Source organism: Coenobita brevimanus, chromosome 85 (genome assembly GCF_032717465.1).
Source record: "Coenobita brevimanus isolate Jiangsu-jjx chromosome 85, ASM3271746v2, whole genome shotgun sequence".
NCBI lineage: Eukaryota > Metazoa > Arthropoda > Malacostraca > Decapoda > Coenobitidae > Coenobita > Coenobita brevimanus.
Window position 1 is genome coordinate 18,128,105 of NC_137038.1, and position 24,793 is coordinate 18,152,897.

At 42.3% G+C, this 24,793-nt stretch overlaps 1 protein-coding gene across 1 annotated transcript in view; it reads right to left on the reverse strand.

Annotated features, from left to right (window-relative positions):
• Positions 1-1,476: 1,476 nt before the first annotated feature.
• YME1L (ATP-dependent zinc metalloprotease YME1L) overlaps positions 1,477-24,793 on the reverse strand; it is a 757,090-nt gene continuing 733,773 nt past the window's right edge. The window contains exon 15 of the mRNA XM_080280511.1: positions 1,477-2,258. Within this exon, the coding sequence (XP_080136637.1) occupies positions 2,112-2,258 (147 nt within the window). The 3' untranslated portion in view covers positions 1,477-2,111. The remainder of the gene's footprint in view (positions 2,259-24,793) is intronic.

A 24,793-nucleotide genomic window follows, 5' to 3' on the forward strand; every position in this document is an offset into this window, starting at 1 on the left:
AATCTTTTTATGTTGTTTTTTATTCCATCCTTCTCTCCTCTTTTCTCCATCGGCACCACTTTCCCAATTTCTTATCCATAACTCTCCATTAGAATTCTGTCTTCTCTTCCTCCATTCTCTGGCCATTTTCTTCTTTGGCTTCCTTGACTAACTCATTTATTTTAGCTCTTTCTTCCTCCTTAGAATCTCTCCTTATCCAAACATTCTTGAATCCCATCTTGTTGGCTAGTTTCCATGTCCTGTTAATGATCTCATTTACCATGACCTGTGGCTGAAACTTATCTTTAAATGGCCGCGCCCCTCCCTACTCGTTATCTTCCCAGCTTAAACACTTTTTCAATCCCTTCTTGAGCTTCGCTGTCACCCTCCATAACTACTGATACTATCTCTTTAGCCCTTCCTAGTTCTTCTCTTTCCCTTTCTGATCTTACTGACACAGGTTTTTCTTTCAATCCTGAAATAATCACACATTTTTTCTTATCTGCTACACCCCTGACCAGAGATTCTATTTCTTAGTACCTTAACCACTTTCTTCTCCACCTATTCCTGGTTTTCCTTTCTCTGCCATCCTAAAATCTCCATTAGATTTATTTTTCCTTCCTCCTGAATTTTCTTCCACCCCGTGCTCTTCGTTGATTTCCCTGAGGTGTTCATCATGCATCTTTGTTTTTTATGCATACTTGTCAAGTTAAATTTTCATCCTGTTCCTTTCCTCTTCCAGCCTCTTATTTTCCCTCCTGAGCTGTTTTATTTTATCTGTGGCTGATAAATTCCTCACTTTTAACTCAGCTACCTCTCTCTCTCTCTCTCTCAGTCAGCACCAGCAGATGCTTTCTCACTCATTTTTCAACACCTTAATCTCCCTCTCCTGTTCGAAGGTCCATTCCCGTAACTCTCTAATTACTGCCCAGACCCGTTTTAATTCCCAGGCATTCCTCTCAGCTATTTTCTCCACACCTGCTACTCATGTTTGGTTCAGTTTAATTCTCCCATTGCTCTGGTCTTCACTGGAGAATCCCATGAACTCACTTTCATTGGACGTATACAATGAACTCTGTCCTCCCGCCATGGCGCAGAACGGTGCATATGAAAATTAAACCGCCACTGTGTTATACTTCAATTTAACTGAGTCCTCCAGCTTTTTTTCACTAAATTCAGATGGAACCATCACTCATGCACACAGTTCACATACTGTAATCACAATAGGCTGGCCTCTTTTTCATCACTGGTTTACTGTTATTTCCCCAGGATCAGCATGGAGCTCCTTCACTGTCGACATCCTGTGTGTGTGTGTGTATGTGTGTGTATATTCTCTCTCTCTCTCTCTCTCTCTCTCTCTCTCTCTCTACAGTATATGTATATATATATATATATATATATATATAAATTTATGAGGCTCGCCATAGTTTAATCTTTGAAAGGGTAATGTAAGAGACCAGACTGAAGAACATGCTAGGAGAGAGAAGAAAAAAGAAAGTAGGAAATGGTTTTTAATTGCAGTTTTAAAACAGGGATACATTTAACAAGATATTCTCCATCATAATCATGACATGAGATATGATGACAAAACTACTGAAGTATATGTACACTATGAATGAGACTAAAAATATATGGAAATGAAGAATGGATGCTTCAAAGCCAACCAAACTATACTAAATTTCTTCCAATTTTGCTGCCAAGTATAACCACAGCATGTAACTACTGTTCATACAGTATTAGATAATCTTCAATGGTCAGGAGAGTCAAAATTTTCACCTAGTAATGCAACAACAACTTGTACATTTATTATAATACCGTACATAACTTGTACTTACAAGACAATGAAAAATCCTGAAAATCAAATAAATGAACTAAACTTTTTAATTATAAACAAAATACCTGTAGTTGTACTGCCCAACAAATCATTAAATCAGCACACAACACTGCACAGCAGTCTATCAGAAAGCATAAAAGAGTCTTACCTGGACGCAGCCGTACTCCCCATGACTCAGTCTAAATATGAGATAACAACTGGTTATTGATGCTGTGTGGACTACTACATGTCTTTGCAACCGGGCAGCTTATTATTAGGAAAAAAAAAGAAAACTTTGTAATAATTTACTATTATTATACTATAAGTCCTTTGCAACTGGGCGACCATCCAGGATTGCCTTAATGTCATCGGCATCAAGAGTCTCATACTTCATTAGGGCTTCAGCCAGTGCCTTGTGCTCCCGTGCATGAGATTTCAAGATATTCTTTGCTCGGTCATAGGATTCCTGTGGAAGGGATGATTAATTAGTAAACAGACAGGCACAAAAATTTTATATTCTTGTACAGTAAAGGAAGTTCTTGTAATATGCTTCATTTTTTTTTTTTTTCCAATTTCCCACAAATTAACATAAATACTGTCATGTCAAGTTTCACTCATACCTGTACTTATACACCTGATCTGTCAGTTTCCCAATTTACAACACCAAAAGGTGGTACATGGTGGCAACCATTATTCACCCACTCAATGTAGTGGTGCCTATTTCTTCCTTCACCTTTACTGTTCTTTTTCTGTCTACCCTCCTCTCTTCCTACTTCTCCCACCCTTCCTGTCACTCTTATTAATATTCTTTCCACTTCGGGTGACTCTACAATAAGTGACAGGCTAAATGGTTTTCAGTAATTTGGGAAACAATTTACAGTGCTGGGTACAATGATGGGTGGTAACCATATAAACAAAAAATGAGATGATGTGGAGCCTAATAAGGAGTCCCTGTTAACTGATTAACTGAGTGAAGAAGCAAACACAGCATCCATCCAGGCCCCAAACCTTCACACTCCTCCCTGCACCTTACTGTGATGAGGTGCTGCCCACCACAAAGGAACATTAGTTCACTGCATGGCCTGGCCCTGTACAGATGGCTGTTTGCCTGTGGTTGATGGGCATTCTTGGCCAGACAGACTGGGGCTATTCAACATCACCACCACCAAATGCATGGAAAAAGTTGTGATATTTTACAAATACCTGCACTGCATTACTGTATGCAACAATTATATTTTAACCCTATCCCATGAAGGGAGGAGCATAAATTCTGGCTGTGCACGTAATTCTCGCTCGAGCGCTTTCAGAACAGTTGCGTAGAGATGCTTTACTTCTAACACTCGTAGGAATGTTACTATTCATCACAGAAAGGCCACTTTGGTCTCATTTTGAAGATGAAGAGTACTGCTCTGTCGTACATTGTCCAAAAAGACAATATATACATAATAAAATGCAAAAAAAAGTGAGTAGAAATTAGCTGACATGCTAAAGTTTTACAATGTCCTTTAAAAAAATATTCCCCCCAAAAAAAACTATTCAAGAAGTAATAATATTTTTTGCTTCAATACATAGCAGAATAAATTTCCTTTCCAATAATGCATTATATTTTTTGCTTCAATACATAGCAGAATAAATTTCCTTTCCAATAATGCATTATTTGTTGTATTTTCTTATATAATAATGCCGCATATACAGTATACACGAGAAAAAGGAGCATAAGTGTTCGGCAGGAGGTCAAGAGGTATAGATCCTACCTGTGAGGAACTTCACACCACACTGAGCCAAGCAAACCATGTAAGCACATATGCAACAGCTGTGGCACTTTTGCCCGTCATCCAACAAAAATGACAACTCCTTAAATATTTCTTTAGAGACTACACCGGATGACGGGCAAAGTCATCATACTGACGTCAGAGGTTGACAAACACATGACGACCCAGGTCGTCATTGGTAAATCTAAGGGTTAATAACACCTTTACTCATAGAAAGACCACCAACTATGAAGAATATCAACTAGTAAGGGGGAGAAGGAGGGGGGACACCATACTTAAGGGGTTAGTTGAGATTTCTCCTGACCCATTCAGTCAGATCTCTCTCTCTCTCCATTGCTGAAAAACATCATGCAGCTTTATCCAAAGTAAAAAGAAACAAGGAGCACTCAGGGAGTACAACTCCCATTCCCACCAACTGGTCTAATGGACAAATACTATACAGTAAAGCCTCAATATAACACACTTCAATATATCAGAATTCATTTCTGTCGGACTTGAGGAGTCGACCGGACGAAATTCTTATATAGTGGTCTACATTCATATTAAGTGCTAACGTTAATGGAACACCTTTGGTTATAAGTGTATAGTACTGTACAGTATAATTTAAGTTTCAAAATTACCGTAAGTTCTGATTGTGTGCCTTAAAGTACATTACAGTACAGTACTAGTTTAGCATAAGTGCCTTTAAGTTGAAAAGGTGTGTCACCTACCTCTCCAGTACAGTCATCTCTACTGTACAGACTCCGCTAGTGGACCACTTCAACTATGTTCACCATAATATTGTAAATAAAAGACATGTTTGTCAGTGTACAATACAGTACTGTATTCTTATATACTGTATATTATACCATTTGATTACTGTAGTGAATGTATAATACAGTAGGGGTATGGTACTGCAATGGTAGTGAAAACTGTTGGTGATGCCATGGTGAAAAATCATTGGTGTGATCCAGACTAATGTCTGATATCTCGGAAAAAGTCCTTGTTAGCAAGGCGAGGTCCAGATGTCGCAATTATCGGACTTCTGCTTTTTTCAGACTGGTTTGGGCCCCAATTAGTCCATTATAGTGAGGTTGTACTGTATTTGACTTTGCCAAGTGACCTAGATCTTTAACTGATTGTGCTCGAAGTTGAGTTACTTCATTCTTGTCTAAAGCTTCCACTAAATTAGGCTTAACTAAGATCAAAAGTGTTCGGGCTGACAGCCCAGTGATCTTGACCACAGGCCTTCACTGCAACCTTGGCTTGGCTGATTATTATCAATACTAAATCTCTCTATTTTTTCCTTAACTTAACCCTTCCATAAAGTTTGGTCTATCATCATTGTTATCTTTATCATTCACATCTTTCTTTCCCATGACGTAGAGAGAGAGAGAGAGAGAGACTCAAAATCCACCTAACAGGCATACACATCCACACTTATGCACTTCATAACACCCATGATTAAGGTCAATCCAATGAGTATACACATCCACACTTATGCACTTCATAACACCCATGATTAAGGTCAATCCAATGAGTATCACTTCACCAGTAAGGAAAGGGGTCCTAACACTTGTCATACACTCCTCTGTACAAAAATCTTAAACCAGCACAATCCACTGTCAGCTCCCCAACCCCATCACTCTCCACATCTTGCTTTTGCACTCACTTATTTACCTATCATTCCAGTAAGGCCTGTGGACCCTCTAAAGAAGTGGCGGCTGTGGCGCTTTGGAGCTTCTGATTGTTAGGCCCTCAGACAGTACTTCTTTGATTTTCCCTGGAATGATTATTGCTACCAAGGCCAACAGCAATCTGTGTGTGACTAATGCATTAACCCCCGCCGAGCTCACTGCCTCATATAAGGCGATGTGCAGGCCACCCCTGACAGCACTGATCACCTCATATGAGGCGATGGGTCTTGGCACCATAATTTCAAGCATGAGGAAGTGTCAGTGGCTTTCATGGGAACACTAAGTCTCCCTCTACCACCAGGAGCTGTTGCCAAGCCCTGCCATATCACAGTTGCCAAATACTGCATATTTAGTAATTCAGTTCTTGTCTGTAGCCCAGCAATGGAGGATTCATGCCCGTTTACCTCCCATGGTGCTGGCGACTTATTGCCGCCCTCAAACCCACCCAAAAGGCGTAAATTACCAATAGATGAGGGTAAGTTTTATTAATTTATTTATTTATTTTAAAGTAAGGAGGAACCACAGGTCAGGAGCCCACAAACTCTTCCTTCCAAGAAGAAAACAGAAACAATACAAATGAAAGCCAAATTCAAGATCATATCATTTCAAGATGCCTGGATACAATGAGTTTGAAAGACTGGAGATCATATGAAGCAGGAAATACAGACAGAGGGAGAGTTCCAGAGTTGACCTGTTGCATAAATGAAGGACTGGGAGTAACTCTTAACTCTTGCATTAGAGAGTTGTACAGAAAAGGGTTGAGAGTTTGTTGCTAGACGGGTGCTACGCGCCCGTCGTAGAGGTGGAGGGATGCAAGCAGACAGTTCAGAGGAGCAGTGAGCATTGGAGTAATGAAAGAAATGAGATAAAGTCGCGGCAGTGTGGCAGAGAGACAGAGGTTGAAGGGAGCCAGTAAGAAGAGAGTTAATGAGACAAAAAGCCTTTGACTCCACCCTATTCAGAAGAGCTCTATGTGCGGAGCCTCCCCACACATGAGAGTTGTACTCTACATGGGGGCAAATAAAACCCATGTATAAAGTCAACTACTGTGCAGAGGCAAAGAAGGCACAGAGTCACCATAGCACACCCAATCTCTTGGAAGCAAATTTTACAAGAGATGTAATATGATCTTTCCAAGATAAGTCCCAAGTGAATGAAACCCCAAGCATGTTCAAGGATGATGCAGGATTGAGCTGAATATTATTAAACATTAGTGGGTACTCCTGAGGAAGATTTTGTCAGGTTGATAGGTTTATGAACTGAGTCTCTGATCCATTAACCCCTAAGTCCTAATTGCATCAATTGATGCGATTTGAGTTTATGCCAAAATGCCTATGGTAATCGCATCAACTGAATGCAGCCTGTAAAAAAACGCGGAATGCTTGCTCCACCCCAATTATGACATACATGGCTTCAAGTCAATGAGAACTCGCCCCTGATGTGGCGTGAGGAGGGATCAGACCAACCCGGGCGGTGGGGGGGCACCCCCCCTCTCGGCCGCATTAATGCCACCCTCTACTCCACTCCCTCATGCCCTCCTTGTCCTCCATCACTCTCCCACCCCTCCACGCAACTGCATCTCTCCTCCCACAACAACCTGCATCCCTTCCCATCCTCTCTTGCCCCTCCTCCCTCCCTGCTAGCCTCGTCCTCCCCCCCCCAACCCCATTCCATCTCTCCCTCCTTGTCCCTCACAACCCTTCCAACCAAAAACAGCCCCCCGAGTGTCAGGCCTGTTGTACGTACCTGTTTCATATTATTTCTACTTCTTCCCAAATTTTTACACCTCACTCTGTTCATTTCTCACTTCGTACCTACCAGTTTCTGTATGTACATCGTTGGAGAACGCTGTATGTTGTACTAAATACGACGCAACTTATTTCTTTTTTTTTTCTTTTTTTCCATTCTCCCTACCTGTCCAGATTAGCACCTCTGAGTAGTGTCTGTCTGTGTTAGTTTTCGAAAGACTATGAGGTCTTGTAGGGCTACTCCCTGCACCTGTTTCTTCTCCCCACACATACAAACACACCTGTTTTCATGGCAGGTGCAATAAATTCCAATGAAATGGAGAGTTTCCACAAGAGAATTTGGTTGTTGCTGAAACTATAATGATAAGTGTGATGAAGTGTAATGATAATGTGATAATTGTAATGGTGTGATAAATGTGTAACGAGAAGTTGGGACAGTAAAAAGAGAAATTGGAAACAAATTACTGCTTTTTTGTTTTTCCTTTCTTATGCATGCATTTATAGCATTATTCAACTTTATTTTGATGTCCTTGATGGTTATAAACATTTATATGCATCTGTGTTAGTTTTGGAATGACTATGAGGCCTTGTAGGGCTACTCCCCACACCTGTTTCATCTCCCCACACCTACATACACACCTGTTTTTATGGCTGGTATGACAAATCCCACTGAAATGGAGGGTTTCCACAAGAGAATTCGGTTGTTGCCAAAATTTTTCTTTCCAAGTACCACCAAGGCCTTGTAGGCCTACTCCTCACACTAGTTATCTCCCCACACCTACATACACACCTGTTTTCATGGTAGATGTTACAGAACACACTGAAGTGCTTTCTTTTCATGCAAAAAGCTGGTTATTTCCAACCCCCGTACCTACAGGCCTACTCTCCAATAAGAAAAATAGGTAGTTATCAAAATTTTCATGTTTTCGATGGGTAACTATCATAAACTTTTTTTAACTTTGACGCGCGATTGTGCGGTAACCATTAGGCCAACGGGGGTACGGACTGCGTTATCAGGTGTGTAAATTCTTCCTCTTTAGCCAGAACACAGTCAATCTGCCCTTGGTGAAAGTCGCCAAAACACTCCCGAACTGCAGTTGCAGGAGGTACCTTGCCTGAAACAATTGCGGTCTTAAGGGGTTAAAAACAACAAGATTATTTTTACCCCGGTCAGAAATACGAGCCAAGTCAGACATCAGGTGTGCCACAGCCTCATTCCTTGTTGTCGAAGTAACAACTGAGATGGAAGTTGCAGAAACCAAATGGAAAGGTGAATGGTGGAATCATCAGCGTACAAGTGGATAGGGTTAGATGTACAGCTTCGAAGGTCACTGATGAATAAAAGGGAGTTGGTAATAGGACAGAGCCCTGAGCAACACCACTGTACATAGATCTAGGTGAAGAACGTTGGAAGTCTACAACTGTGGCTATAGAACGACCAGAAAAGAAGTTATAGCTGAAGGCAGAGATAGAAGGATACAAATCGTAAAAAGGCATTTTGGAAATCAAAGATTTATGCCAGACTTGATCAAAAGCCTTTGAGAAGTCAAGTGCAATGGCAAAGCTTTCGCCAAAGTCCTGAAAGGAGGATGACCACAAGTCTGAAAGGTAGGTGAGAAGATCGCCAGTGGAGCATCCCTGACAGAACCCATACTGACGATCAGAAAGAAGGTTGTGGTAAGAAAGATTTTTTAATATTTTTCTGTTAAGAATTGACTTGAAAACTTTTGAGATACAGGATATTACAGTAACTGGATGATAAAGGGTTGGGAATGGGCACCGTTGTTTGGGACTGGCTAAATGAGAGCAAAGTTCCAGCAAGAGGGAAAGGTACAAGTTGATAGACAAAGGCAAAAGAGTTTACCTAGGCAGGGTGTAAGCACAGAAGCACAGTTCTTGAGGACAACAGGAGGGACCCCATCAGACCCATATGCCTTCTTAGTACTGAGGCCAGTGATGGCAGAAAATACATCAGTTGAAGAAATATTAATATCAGCCATAAGGAAGTCAGAGGGGGGAAGTGATGGAGGAACTGCACTGGAATTGTCTAAGGTGGAATTGGAAGAGAAAGTCCGAGTGAAGAGATCTGCTTTATCAGTAGAAGAAATAGTTACAGAGCCATCAGTGTACAAAAGAGGAAGGAAGGATGATGAGGTAAAGTTGTTAGAAAGGTTTTTGGCAAGGTGCCAGAAGAAGCAGGAAGAATTCGACTTGGAGAGTTGAGAGCATTTAGTGCAGATGAAACTGAAACTATTTTTAGCACAGCAAAGAATAGCTTTAGCATGATTCTGGGCAGAAACATAAAGAAGATGTGATTCAGGGGTGGGTTGGCTCTGGTACCTTTTAAAGGCCCTTTCCTTGTTGCGAACAGCATTAGAACATGTGTGATTAAACCAAAGCCTTCTTGCATTAGTCAAAGGATATGAGAAGGGAATGTATGCTTCCATGCCCAAGAGGGCAACCTCCATAACGCGCAAGGCACACTCAGATGGCTCGCAGCCATGGAAGCAATAATCATTCCATGGAAAATCAAAGAAGTACTGTCTTAGGGCCTCGCGATCTTCAGCTCCTAAGTGCCACAATTGACGTTTCTTTGGAGGGTTCACAGGCCGTACTGGAGCGATAGGACAGGTCAAGGTAAGAAGGTTGTGACTGAAGGAGCCCAATGGAGAGGAAAGATTAACAGTGTACGCAGAAGGATTTGTTGTACGGAAGAGGTCAAGTATGTTGGAGCTCTCTCCAATGCAGTCAGGGATATAGGTAGGGTTCTGTACAAGCTGCTCTAGGTCATTAAGGATAGAAAAGAGGTAGGCTTGTTCACCAGGTGGATCAGTGAAAGGAGAGGAGAGCCAAAGGTGGTGGTGAACATTGAAATCTAAAATGGAGATTTCAGAGAAAGGAGAAATGGATAGAACGTATTCCATCGTAGAAGTAAGATAGTCGAAAAATTTTTGACAGTCAGTAGAATTAAGGGATAATTAACAGCCCACATATATGTAGTCAGACAATGACAGGAAAGTCGAAGCCAGAGAGTAGAGAATTCAGAAGAATCAAGTTCAGGAACATGAGAGCAAGATAAGTCATTGTGTACATATACACAACAGCCACCTTTTGCTTTGAAATAAGTATAGAGAAAGTAGGAGGATACAGAAAAAGTTTTGCTATTAGTTGCCTCAGACAGCTGAGTCTCAGTTTGGAAGAGAAGGTGAGGTTTAGAGGAAGTGAGGAGGTGTTCAACAGAGTGAAAGCTAGAGGAAAGGCCGCGAATGTTGCTGAAATGAAGTGAGTCAGACATTGGTTCCACGCGGTTTGCTGAGTCATCATCTGGGGAGGGGCAGATGGTGGGGGCATTTATGGTCCCCCCCCCCCTGGGGACTTCAAGGCTTGGTTATTGGTTGCCATTTTTCATTTCAGATTTTGAAAAGGAAGTGTAGTGTGTACTGTGGATGTAGTTTGGTGTTGACAGTTAGAGAAACTTGTGCTGGAGAACATGCTGGCCTACTCTCTGTGTTACTGAGACACTGAAAAACTTCAGCAAAGGAGGATGGTCAGCAAATAGTCCCGGGGGCTGATGAAACGAGAGCTCCAGCTCTCCCTGCCATCAGCTTTCCATCCACCTTGCAAGTACTGCCATGCTCGACTGGTGCTACAGTCTACTCCAAGATCCAAGATGAGGAGTTCAAGCTGAGAAACACTTGATCTGATCACACACACACACACACACACACACACACACACACACACACACACACACACACACACAAAACAATGACACAGGGAAGGTATCTGCATTGATAAGAATTAGCATAGCAGGGGTTAAGGAGGCAATTCCCTCAGGCATGGAAGCATGCAATCCATTCTCTGTGAATAATGCCAAAAAAAAAGCCTTGGTTTAATCACACTTGTTTTAATGTTGGCCACAATAGGAAAGTCTACAAAAGGCACTGGAACAAACCCACCCCTGAATCTCATCTCTTTTATATCACTGCCTGGAGTTGTGATAAGTCTGTTCTTTGCTCTGCTAAAAAATAATTTTATTTGTATTTAAAAGCTTTGCATATTGGCAGTATTGTAACCAATAAGGTCTTGCCTAAGTGATGTATCTGCTGCTGCAATAAAACTCAAATTGAGAAAAGTTTTAAAACACCATCTCAGCACTTATGCGGCACCTCAGTTTGTAATTGTAAAAATAATGTATGTGTGTCGATGCGCTAGTGAATTCCCAAAGGAAGAACTGGCGCTTTTGAGAAACAAAAGGCCAGATCATTATTATTATTATTATTACCTTTCCTAGACGGGTAGTGAAGTCGTACCCCACCTGCTCGTGGTGACCTTGCAGACACCCTGTTTTTAATTTCTGTTCGGCCTGTGCTACAGCCTTTATGTCTTGGTTGGCCTCTTGTCCAGCCGCATATTACATTAGTAACTCTCAAGAGGTTGTTCTTGAGGGCTCTGTACTGTTCATTAATGCCTCTGTCTATGGCTCTCTGTTCAGTCACCACTCCCCTCATCTTGCTATAGAAGGCATCCCTTACTACTTGATTTTTCAGCTTCCATTTTTTCTCTTAGGTATGTAAGTCCCCTTTTTCATCACTCGTTCTTTAAGTACCATATCACAAATCAATAGTTCGTGCTGCTGCACACACTCCTTGCTTCTTATAACTTTAACATCCCTCACTAACCTCCTATCAGCCCTCCTGACCAGAAAATAATCTATCTGACTGCTATTTCCCCCAGACTCGTACGTAATTAACCTACTCTCTCTTTTCCTAAAATGTGTGTTGCACACAATCATGTTCGTTGCCTCCCCAAACTCAAGTATCCATTCCCCTTCCACATTTCTTATACCATAAGCACATTCCCCATGTACTCCTTCATAACCTTGGGCTGCTTCACCTACATGACCAATTAAGTCCCCTCCCAAAACCAATATCTCATCAACCCGTATACCACCTACTACATGTATTAAGTCATCCCAAAATCTATCCTCCACTACCTCATCCAAGCCTGCCTGTGGAGCATATGCCGATAAAATTGCAGTCATCATTCCACTGAATAAAATTTTCACTACCAATATCCTATCACTAACTCTCATAACAGTCATAACATATTCCACCCATTTCTCCTCAACCAACACACCCATATCCGTCTGTCCTTCCCTGCTAAAACAAGTTATAGTGGCAATCCATCCCAACAATCTCTCTGGATGATCCACCCCTGTACCGGACTTCCTGCAAACATGCCACATCCATCCACCTCCTACTGAATGCCCCAGCGACTTCCCCTGCTCTTCCCCTCAGACTTCCCACATACCATGAACACACTCTCATCCCCCTGGGCAATTTAATGTCCTCTGGCTTGCTTTGAAGCTTTTTCTTGTATTTAGTCATAGTCCGTAATAATAAAGGGGGTAGACATACCACCCGCCCCACTCACTGCACAGTCCCAGGTCCAGACAATGGATCTGGGACCCCTAGCCCACCAGCTTACCAGTGTCTGTGGTAGAGGCCTTGGGGTACTCTGCCAGGACAGCTGCAGGGACACCCTCCAAGCGAGCCTTGGCATTGCAACTGTCCTGCCATTATACAACCGCTGATAGGGCAGCCTCCTGGGGCACTACTCCCAGGTTCGGGCCCCTCTCTATTGGGCGGAAGCAGCAGCCTGGGAACTGCAATGCCCTATACCCTCTAGCACAGGTTCAAGCCCCATCTCGCCCTGAACCCATGATCTATTACGGCGGAACCCCCGTCACGCCCCCCCCCCCCCCAAAGTCCGCCACTAGGTAGCGGGGACAAAGTTTTCTGGCCGCATGCCCTTGCTGGTGCCAACCCCTGTAATGTAGTGGGATACGTTGTGCGAAATGCAAAGCGCATGTGGTGTAGTGCATACGATAGTTAAAGGAAATGTTTGGGAGAGGTCTACTCTCCATGTTACTGTCGCACTGAAAAGGTCAGCAAAGGGGGATAGTCTGATAGCTAGTGAAACAGGAGCTCCAGTTCTATCACCAGCATTCCCATTCCCCTAGGGAATGAACGAAAATGAAAACGTTCTTTGTTTGTGTGTTTTTTTTCTTTTGGTTTTCTTCCCCCCCCCCCAAATTAGGGTGGCACAAACAGGGGCGGCACTACCTGGGTTTATCCTGGGTAGTATTGTACAGTACCCTCGTGTCCAGTAAGCATTCGTCCAGTACTATTCTCATTCAGTATGGTCGGCAAAATAATAAAATAATTCATTACTGTAGTACGGATTTGTTGGGCTAGTACGGATTAGCCAAGCAAAGTGGGCCAAATCCAAGGAATTCATCTCTAGTATTGACATGCTGTGTCCAGTACTATTACCCGGCCAGGCACAGGAAGATGGCAAACACCTAGGAACATTTCCCTAGTACTGCCGCGCCAGTCCAGTACGCCTTCCTCGTGACATGTGCCAGTCAAAGTGCAGTATTGCACTTCCCCCTGATGACGAAGACGACAATGTCAGTGTGTGACTATGAGTGATTTATGAGAGAGGTTGAGGCAGACAGGCCTCCTCAGGATTCTGAAGACCCTTCTTCAGGGGGTCGGTAGGACTCATACAGCCTCGGATACCCCTCCCCCTTCCCCTCCAAGCCCATCACCACTCACCTTAAAGGTTGGAAAATCTCATTTGTGTCAAAATGTAGTTAAGTTGAATTCTAGGGGGACTTTTTCAAAGCATATCTGACATTATTCATTTTTCCCATAAGATCTGTTGTTTGTCCAGTATGGATTTAGTCCAGTATGGTAGTACTGTCTGACAAAAATAACACACTGGATGCGAGGGTACTGTATATACTATTTGCTGCTGTTGTCAATGTTTGTTTTTGTTCTGGTTTTTTCTTTATTACCAACCATGAGCAAATGCCAGTGCCCTCACTGCAGTAGGTCTGAAGCAAAAAGTGCACAAACACTGAAGTGTGCCCACTGCAGCAAATGGGTTCATTTGGTGTGCGAAAATATGGATGCTAATGATTATCCATTTATGAAGATGGGCCACCAGCTGGGCTTTCGCTGGCTGTGTAGCCAATGTGTTGCACCAGTGGATGAGGTGTTGGACTGTGGAGGAAATAGAGTTACTAAGAAGGAGCTGAAAAATGGGGTTGTTGGCCCATCTTTCAGGCTATCAGAGATGTGTCAAACAGACTTGAGGCGCTAGAGACCAAGGTCTCATTGCCCACAGCTGTCACCCAAGACCAGGCCAAGTCATTTGAAGATGCTGTTCGGGGGTCTCTCGTGGGGAAGGCAAAGGATCTGCCTGGAGGCGTGGTTGAGATCAGTGCTCATGGCCAGAAAAAAGCCATTCATGGTCAACAGGTACTGATTGTAGAACCAAAGTGTAGTGCTGAAGCTCCGACAAGTCAAACGGGGCCAGAAGACATTAGAGGCATACTTGACTTGGTACTTATTGATAGCTGCCTTAAGACCAAGGCTGGTGGGCTAGTAATGAAGTTTCCATCAGCCAAGGCCAAAGGTGAAGCAGCTGGGATACTGAATGATCATTTTGGCTCCGATGGAACTTTTTGCCTATCAGAGCCAAAGAAAATGCTGCCAAAAATGAAGTGACAGGCCTATCCTCTTCCTTGGGCGACTCTGACATCATCCCGAGCATTCTGAATAAAAACAATAAAATTAAGATGCTCGTTGATCGAGGTTGCACCGTCAGCCTTCTCTTCACAAGATCAAGGAATGATACTAAAACTGCTGTCTTGAAGATGTCACCAGAGGTAAGATCCTCCATTGCAGAACAGGGCAATTATATCTATGTGGATCTTACAAGATGCCGTGCTTTTGACAGGTTCTTGGTTACACAGTGTCATCACTGTCAGGGTTTTGGTCATACATCTGAGAAGTGTTCTAGAAAAAATAATGAACCTAAATGTGTTTTTTGTGTTGGGGCCCATAAATCTAAGGATTGTAGTAACAGAAATTCTCCCAAATGCATCAACTGCTCCTCCTTAAGGCATCAAGAAGTTAATACTAATTCTCAGTCAGCTGCCCATTTTGCATCTAGCAGAGACTGTCCAATTATCATTTCTCATTGGAACAGAGTGATTGAAAACACCAATTTCAATTATTCAAAATACTGACTACATCCCTCTTGAACCAGTTAAGGAAGGGTCTTTTAAATATTTGTTCCATCCGAAATAATGTAGACCATATTAATGAAGCTCTAAATCAGAACGAGCTTGACATTTTGTGCGTTACAGAAACCTGGTTGTATGAGTCTGATATTAATATTACTTGTAGTGCTTTGCCTAAGACTCATTCTATTATAAGTATTCCCAGGGCTGTTGCTGATTATCCTGGAGGTGTAGCACTCATCTACTCGGCACCACTTACAAATGTTTCTCTCATAGACTCAGACCTGACCCCATCTTCATTTGAATTTATGGAAGTATTAATAAATTTCCATCAGAACACCATTAGAACTGCAATTGTCTATTGACCCGGTCATCCGGGCACAGATCGAGGTTTTCTGGAGGAGTTTGGGCATTTCCTTGAAGTGTTTTCTCTTAAATCTGGAGGACTTCTTGTTTACGGTTATTTCAATTATTGGGTTAACAGTCAACAGTTAAAACCATTTTCTTCATAATTCCTTGAGTTGTTCATCCAGAATAATTTTTTCAATTATGTGAGTGATCCTGTCTCGGGACATGTCCTTGACTTGATCTTGTCCCCTGTTGGTTGTAGGCACGTATTGGATGTGGAGGTTGAATCAGTTGACCCCCTCATTCCTGATCATGCTCTGCTCACTTTTAGTTCTGATATTCCAAAATCTATCTCTCTATTGCCAGACGCCATAATCCTGTAAGGGGTGGTCATTAAACTTTGAGTTATTAGTTTTACAGGAAGGGGCACTAACCATCCACCAACCCACTTGTTGACAAGTAGGGAGCACGTATGGTTTGGTTATATGGTTACCACCCAGCACTGTAAATCTCCTTCCTATAAAAAGGTCATCAGGTTCAAAAATTACAGGAATGTTGACCACCATCTGATGTGTCATGAAACTGACCAGCATTTAAACTGTACTGATTCTTCAAACCTTTTTTCTGATGATTTTGTTGACATATATAACAATGAATTTGGTTCAATTTTTTATCATTACTGTCCTAAGGTGGTAAAAACAGTCATTGTATGTGGTAATTCTCAGTGGTATGGTCCATCTATTAATTCTCTGCGTAGACAACGTAGAAAGGTAGAATGTGAGTTGCGCTTGAAACGGACTGAATTAACTCATTTGCATTATGTTTGTGCGAGAAGAGCGGTTGTTCACGCTGTAAAAGCCCAGAAGGCAAGGTTTTATCAAAATAAAGTTGATTCATGTACTGATGATAAAAAGAAACTGTCAGTAGTTATGAACAATTTGGTTGGTCGGAGGAATGTAACTGTTAAACCAACTTCTGTATCTGATGATCAGTTGGCTTCTGATTTTGCTTAATTTTTTGCACCTCCTCCTCTGTTTTTTAGTTCCTAAAAAGAGACAGGCCAGAGAAAAGGATGGGGGATGGAGTTATCCCCGTACCCTGAAGATTGGGTCTATGAATGTGCGTGGATGTAGTACGATTGAGGGTAAAAGGGAGGAGATTGGGAGAATGTTTGTGAGAAAAAAGTTGGATGTGTTAGCTTTGAGTGAAACGAAGATGAAAGGGAAGGGTGAGTCTATGTTTGGAAGTGTGAATGGAAGATTGTCTGGTGTTGATAGAGGAAGGGCAAGAGAAGGTGTGGCCTTGTTAGTGAGTCCAGAAGTACAGCAGTGTGTGATTGAATGGAAGGAGGTGTCATCGAAACTGATGTGGGTGAAAGCGAAATTTGAACGGGAGTTAAATCCTTTAAGTGACAGCTGAAAGCCCTTCTTTTTTCAATATGCTATGACCTGGAGAGTGGTACTATTACAGATGATTATAGGGTTTACTTAGTGCAACTTTACTGTTTTCATTTTTTTTTATGATGAAGTTTGTATTGTATATGAGAGATGTCACAATTCTTGTAATTGTAAAAATAATTCATATGTGTTTCGAGTGCTAGTGAATTCCCTATGGAATAACTGGCGCTTCTGAGAAACAGAAGACATGATTATTATTATTATTATTATTATTATTATTATTACTTAATGCTCTAAGTTCTCCAACTCAAATTCTTCCCGCTTCTTCTGGCACCTTGCCAAAAGCCATTCTAACAACTTTACTTCATCATTCTTCCCTCCTCTTTTCAGGTCTGATGGCTCTGTAGCTGTTTCTTCTACTGATAAAGCAGAACTCTTGCTTGGACTTTCTCCTCCAATTCCACCTTAGCTGATTCCAGCGTTGGTCCTCCATCATTTCCCCCCTCTGACTTCCTCATGGCTGACATTAAAATGTCTTCAACTGATGTGTTTTCTGTCATCACTGGCCTCAATACTAACATGGCATTTGGTCCTGATGGGGTCCCTCCTGTTGTCCTCATGAACTATGCTTCTGTGTTTACGTCTTGCCTAGGTAAACTCTTTCGCCTTTGTCTGTCAACTTGTATCTTTCCTTCTCGCTGGATGTTTGCTCTCATTCAACCTGTCCCAAAGAAGGGTAACCATTTCCAACCCTCTAACTTTTTTTTTTTTTTTTTTAATGCAAGGAAGAAGGAACCAAAGGCCAGGAGCCCACAAACTGTTCCTTCCAAGAAAAAAACAAAAACAATACAACAGAGAGCCAAATTCAAGATCTGCCTAATTGCTTTAACATCCAGTCTATCTAAAGTTTTTGACTATTCTTAACAAAACATTTTTACAGTACTGTGCCTTTCCGATCGTCGGTATGGGCTCTGCCAGGGGCACTCCACTGGTGATCTTCTCACCTTCCTTTCACACTCCTGGTCAACCTCCTTTTGGGCCTTTGGTGAAAGTTCTGCCATGGCACCTGGCATTTCAAAGGCTTCCAATCATGTCTGGCATAAATCATTAATTTCCAAACTGCCCTCGAACATTTTCTGTCCTATCTGTGCCTCATCTCTATCTTCCTTTCTGATGGTTCTATAGCTGCTGTTGTAGACAGCCACCATTCTTCAAATTTTGCTATCAATAGTGGTGTTTCTCAGGACTGTCCTATCACAAACTCTCTTCCTTTTATTCATCACTGACCTTCTAAGCAGTACATCTAACCCGATTCCCTCTACACAGATGACTCCACCCTTCACCTTTCCATCCACTTCTCGCACATCCACCTCAGCAATTATTTCAACAGACAAGGGATGAAACTATGGTACACTTAATATAGGTGACTTGGTTCATATCTCCGATTGGGGGGGGGGGGGGGGGGGGACAGCTCTTACATCTTTTGACCCGTCAAAATCTTTCACAGGGGTATCTTGTAATTTTAAACAATATCCAACTCAATCCTGCACCATCTTTAAACATACTTGGGGTCTCATTCTCTCAGGATTTATCTTGGAAAGATCATATTACAGTACAATCCCAGTTAACCGGGTGGCTTGGGGAATTTACCTTCCCGGTTACAGATTTTTCCCGTATTTCTGATTTTCAAGTCAAATCTATACAAAGGCAGTAAATACAGTTCAGGTACTCACCAGTCACATTAGGGGTTACACTAAGAGATTCTGCCTGAAAAACTGCCTTGTAAACACACCATGGTCATAACGCACGTGTGCAATGTCTAGCAATTTGCAGTACTGCAAATTGCACCAGTCCATTGTTTACCGAATTACTGTATTCATTATATGTACTGTACTCATAAAAATTGAAAAATAAAATAAAGAAATAAAAGCTTGAACATTTATTAGTGAACTGATGATGTGTTAAGACTGCACTGTAGAATTATCACGACACCTGTGCCCCCACGTGAGTTTTGTTTACGTTTCTGACCCCGACTGTTCTTCTTCTTCCCCACCTGACCTCCATCACTCCACCCCTCACCCGCCACTCAGCTGTTTTGCAGAAAATAAAATAAATGATGTACGTATGAAATGCAGGCATATTATTCATTTATTTTTCTTCCAACAAAGTAAACTTTCATTCCTATTAACATTTATATTCAGCCATTAGTGTTTTATAATGTTCGCCTTTTTCAAGTCTGTTGCATATGTCCAGCTTCTGTTTCAAGGTAAGCACAATATGCTTACATTTAATTTGCACTTTAGCATTTTGGAGTGTACAAATTACCGTCTATCAGAGGAACACAATAGCAAGAGAGCTTGTTTACTGTCTGGTGGCAAAAAGCAGACTGGTGATTTTTGGAGGGTGTGGAGGATGACTGAATTCAAGTAGGGGAAAGAGGGGGAGAGCAGGGGTGGTTAGGAGGATTTGCTAGGGATTTACATTAGCCGGAAATGCCTTCACCTCGCTTTGTCTGACTTCACCCAGCCTCGCGTGACACGATCAAACGGCAGTTTGGCGGTCCATTCAAATTGGCGCACAGTTCTAACTTACTGACATTTTTACCAGCCCTTGAATTTTCCCGTTTTTCTGAGTATTCCGTTTGTCTGGATACCGGATAGCTGGGATTGTACTGTACCTCTCTTGTTAAATCTGCCACAAAGAGATTAGGTGTGCAAAGCTGACTCCAAGTCTTCTTTACTCCCACACATTTGCTGACATTATACAGAAGTTTAATTTGCCCCTGTGTAGCGTACAACTCTCAAGTGTGAAGAAGGCTCCCCACAACAATGTTGCTCTATAACATTTCAAAAACTTTTTGTCTCATTAACTCTCCTCCTCTTACTGAATCCCTTCAACCTTTGTCTCTTCACCACACTATTACATCTTTATCTCTTTTTTAATGGCCACTTCTCTGTACTTTTTGCTCGCATCCCTCCCCCACTAAGGCTGGCGTACAGCACCCATCCAGCAACAAACTCTAATCCCTTTTCTGTCCAACTTTCTAATGCAAGAGTTAACCATTACTCCCAGTCCTTCATATAAAGGTCTGTTCAGAAAGTGTCCAACCTCATTTTATTTCTCATCAACCAGTTGGAGGATAGGGGCAGGGTTTTGTGAAGCGCAGTGCTGGACCTTCATGCACCTTACACTCGTTGCGTTTCTGCAGTCGTCACAATGACCGAAATAGTCAAACAACTGATATCCAACGAAGATAGGATACCCCATCAGTAAGATCCAACAAGGTTTGGGGAATGAAGCCATGGGGGTAATGCAAACAAAGGAGCGGTAGGATCATTTAAAAAATGGAAGAATGTCAGTTGAGAGCAATCCATGTCCTAGGAGCCATCAACAAGCAAGAGTGCTAAAAATTTGACGAAAGTCTGCAATGTGGTTATGGGAAATCGTCAGTTGACTGTAACAGAAACTGCTAATGAAACTGGAGTCAGTGATAGATCAGTACATGAAATTTTAATGAATAATTTAGGCACATAAAGAGTTGTCCCCCAAGTTTGTTCCAAAGCTCCTTTCACATGAACAACAAGCTCTGCAGATGAGAGTTGCTCAAGACATGTTGAGTGTGCAGATTGCAATCCAGACTTTCTGAATACTGCTGTCGCTGGAGATGCGACTTGGGTGTACAGGTACGACCCAGAAACCAAAATACAGTCTTTCCAGCGGAAGCAAGCAGGGCAATCTTGGCCAAAAAAAAAATGACAGGTCCGGAGCAAGGTGAAATGGATGTTGACAGTTTTTTCGACTACCATGGTGTTGTGCATCACAAATACACAGCAAAGGTCAGACTGTCAACAAACATTACTACCTCTACGTTCTCCATCATCTTCGTGATGCAGTTTGGTGAAAGAAACCAGACCTTTGGAAAGTGGCAAGCTTGAAGCTGCACAATGACAATGTCAATACCCATTCTTCTCAAATGATTCAGTTTTTGGCCAAGCACAACATCCTACAGGTCTGGCAGGCTCCCTACTCACCAGACATGGCTCTGTGCAACTTCTGATTATAACCCAAGCCCAAAACTCTGCTGAAGGATACCCGATTTAAGATGAGAGAAAAGATCACAACGAATGCGACGAAGCACCTGCAGGAGATACTTAAAACCAACTTTGAAAAATGTTTCAGGCAGTGGAAAGAGCGCTGAGCTATGTGTGTCAAGTCAGATGGGGCCTACTTTGAGGGGGATTAACCCCCCCCATGCTAATTCTTATCAACATGCTTATCTTCCCTGAGTCACTGTTTTAAGACTTTTTTTTTTTTTTTCTTAATACTAGGTTGATTTTTTGTCATCAGACCAAGTGTTTCTGTGCCTGAACTCTTCATCACCCTCATCTTTTAGTAATTTACGCCTCTTGGGTGGGTGTGAGGGCGCCAATAAGTCGCCAGCACCATGGGAGGTAGACGGGCGTGAATCCACCATTGCTGGGCTAAAAACAGGAAATGAATGACTAAACATGCAGTATTTGGCAACTGTGATGTGGCAGGGTTTGGCAACAGCTCCTGGTGGCATACAGGAAGACTCAGTGTTCCCATGGAAACCACTGACACTTCCTCATGATTGAAATTATGGCACAAAGACCAATCACCTCATATCAGGCAATCAGTGCGGTCAGGGGTGGCCTGCATATCTGAATTACAAAACATGCAGTATTTGGCAACTGCGGTACGGCAAGGCTTGGCAGCGGCTCTGCTGGCATAGAGGGAGACTCAACACTCCCATGGAAACCACTGATGCTTCCTCATACTTGAAATTATGGTGCAGAGACCCATCGCCTCATATGAGGTCATCAGCACAGCCAGGGGTGGCCTGCGTATCACCTCACATGAGGCAATGACTGCAGCAGGGGTTAAAGCCTAAGGTTGGATACTTTCTGAACTGACCTCGTATATGACAGGTCAATTCCAGAACTGTCTGCATCTTGTATTTCCTACTGCCTATGACCTCCAGTCTTTTAAAGGCAGTGTGTCCAGGCATCTCAAAATGAATGGATCTTGAATTTCTCTCTCTCTTGTTTTTATTTATTTATTTATTTTTTTTTTTTGAGGAAACAACCTTGCAGGCTTCTGCCGTTTGGTTCTTTCTTCCTTGCATAAAAAAAAAAAAAATGCACTGTATTTACCTGGTTGTGATATACAGAAAATGAGTTACACTCATGGGGTCCTGTCTCCGTCTCTTCACAATTCAAGCTTTGCTTTAAACTCACTGAATTTTTGGACTGGGCAATCTCTTTCTCCAGGCTATTCCACAGGTCAATGCAACTGTATGAAAAACTGTATTTCTTGATATCTTTCAAGCAGCTCATCTTTCAATTTCTTTGCATGTCCTCTTGTTGCTCCCCCATGCCATACAAACAGATCTTCTCTGTCAATTTTCTCTACTCCCATCATGGTCCTGAACACTGCAATCAAATCTCCCCTCTCTCTTCTTTCTTTCTTCTAAGGAAGGCAGGCCCAGCTTTTCTAGTCTTTCCTTGTACAACAGATCTGCCAGGCTAGGGACCATCTTAGTTGCTGCTCTTTGAATTCTCTCAATTTTGCTTATGTCTTTCTTGTATGTGGGGACCATGCCACTGCCACATATTCTAACTTGGGGCAGATCAAAGCCACAATCAATTTTTTTATCATCTCCCCATCCATATATTGAAATGCTACTCTTATGTTTGTTAGCTTATATGTCTCTCTGACAATCTTGTTATTGTGTTTTTTGGGTGACAAATTATTCTGGACCAACACTCCCAGGTCCTTCTCTTCTCTCATTTTGTGACTGGTTCCTTTCCCATCAGGTAATTTAGTGATGGCCTCTTAACACTATAACCCATTTCCAATATTTTGCATTTTTTTTGCATTGAATTTCATTTCCCATACCCGGCTTCAATTGTAAATCCTGTCCAGATCTTCCTGCAGCATTTTGCAGTCCTCTTCAACTCCTACTCTCCTCATGATCTTTACATCGTCTGCAAACTGACGTGTAAATATTCATTTCATCCACCATCATTCATGTAAACTAGGAACATTACAGGCGCAAGCACAGAGCCCTGCGGGACTCCATTTGTTACTTCCCTCCACTCTGACATCCTGTCCTTTATTACTGTCCTCATTTGTTGGTCTCTCATCCACTCCAAGAGGTTCCCCTTCAATCATCCTATGTGCTCCAAATTCCACATCAGTTGCTTATGGCGTACCTTGTCAAAGGTTTTCTCCAGATCTACATACACACAATTCACCCAACTATCTCTCTCCTGTAGAAAGTCAACTGCTCTTGAGTAGAAGCTCAACAAATTAGAGACACACGACTTTACATTTCTGAATCTAAACTATCTGCCAAATGTCCATCTCCTCCAGATATCTTATCCATCTGTGTTTCAAGATTCTCTCACACAATTTTGCGACCATGCTGGACAGGGACACTGGTCTATACAGCAATCCCTCAATTATTGGTACAGTCCATACCTGTTCATTAGGCCTTAGCTATACAGGTATACCTCGATATACAATACCCCTAGAAGCAATAACCCGGCATAATGATGGGGGCAGAAATACCACCATACCCTGCTTAACTATGGCCAAACCCCAGCTTAACGATGGGCTTTGATTTTTTTAATGATTTTGATAATATTTCAGACTGAAATTGTGTGTTTAGATTGATTTATAAACTGTTTTTAGACTTGGATTAATGTGTTTTAGCCACAGGTGGAGGTGAACATTGTCATTTTGGGGTACAGTTTACTAAGCCTGATTTTTTCGGACTGATATTTGACGATTTTCAGATTTTATTTGTTGGTTTTAGTGAGATATTTACAGGTGTTTGGCTTAGGTTAGCTTTTTTTTTTTTTTTATGGCTGTTAGGCCATTTAGATTGGCTTTAAATTTGTTTTTGGCTCATTTGGGTGGATTTTGGACTGGGGGGGGGGGAGGAAACCAATGTTGAAAATCGCATCCCATTACTTTACATGTTAAATCTACCCCGATATATGACAGCCCACCTAACAATGGGTTTTTACCTAAGCAACTGCATCATTAAATCAGGGAATACCTGTATTATAACCTTAACCGGATTTATTTGTCTCTAACCAGTCATTAAAGCTCCAGCTTTGGCAGCCAGCTGCTGACAAAGTAAAAAAAAAAAATTCATTCAGTAGCTCACCGGCTTCTCTTTCCATGCGCGGATAATAGACCTTAACCCACAAGTGAGCGAGAATGGCTGTACAGATCCCTAACACATGGTTGAAATCACCCGGCCACCCAAATCAATGGAAACATACTGCACACGCGCGAGGAAAACAGATGTAAACCACAAGGTGAGCGAGAATGGTTGTACAGGTCCTTACTGAATGGTGAAAGTTCCCCGGTAGGCTGGATCAACGGGAACATACCGCCCTCAGAGAAGTAACACAGAGTCTAACCCACCAGCGGAGCAAAAGCGCTTCTCCACCTCCTCACCAAACGGTAGAAGTCCAGTGGCATCTCACTTCTCCCCTCTCCCCAGTCCCTCCTCTATCCCTCCCCACGTTCATATGTCACGAGTCGGCTAGTGACATTGGCTTTTGTGGGAAACCGCGAACTCAAGTGGATTCCCAGTTTATCATTCAGTTAACTGCTCATTTGGACGGAAGCTTTGTCAAATCAATTTTTCATTGTCATACGTGATCATCTTTGTGTGAGACATTAGCGCTTCCGCTGAGCGATTTGTTATGGGCGCGTTTCGCTCACTCGACCGTTAAAAAATGCGGCCTAGTGCTCCCCTTTTCTTTCCCACGACTTAGTCAGTCCAGTGTTTGCTTTGACGGAGAGAGGTTCTGTGCTCCAGAAGTGTGAGACAGAGAGGTCATCTAGCACCCAGACTCCACTAGACCACAGTTCTCCAGTGCTCCCACCCTTCTTTGGGTGATACACAGCATTCATTGATCA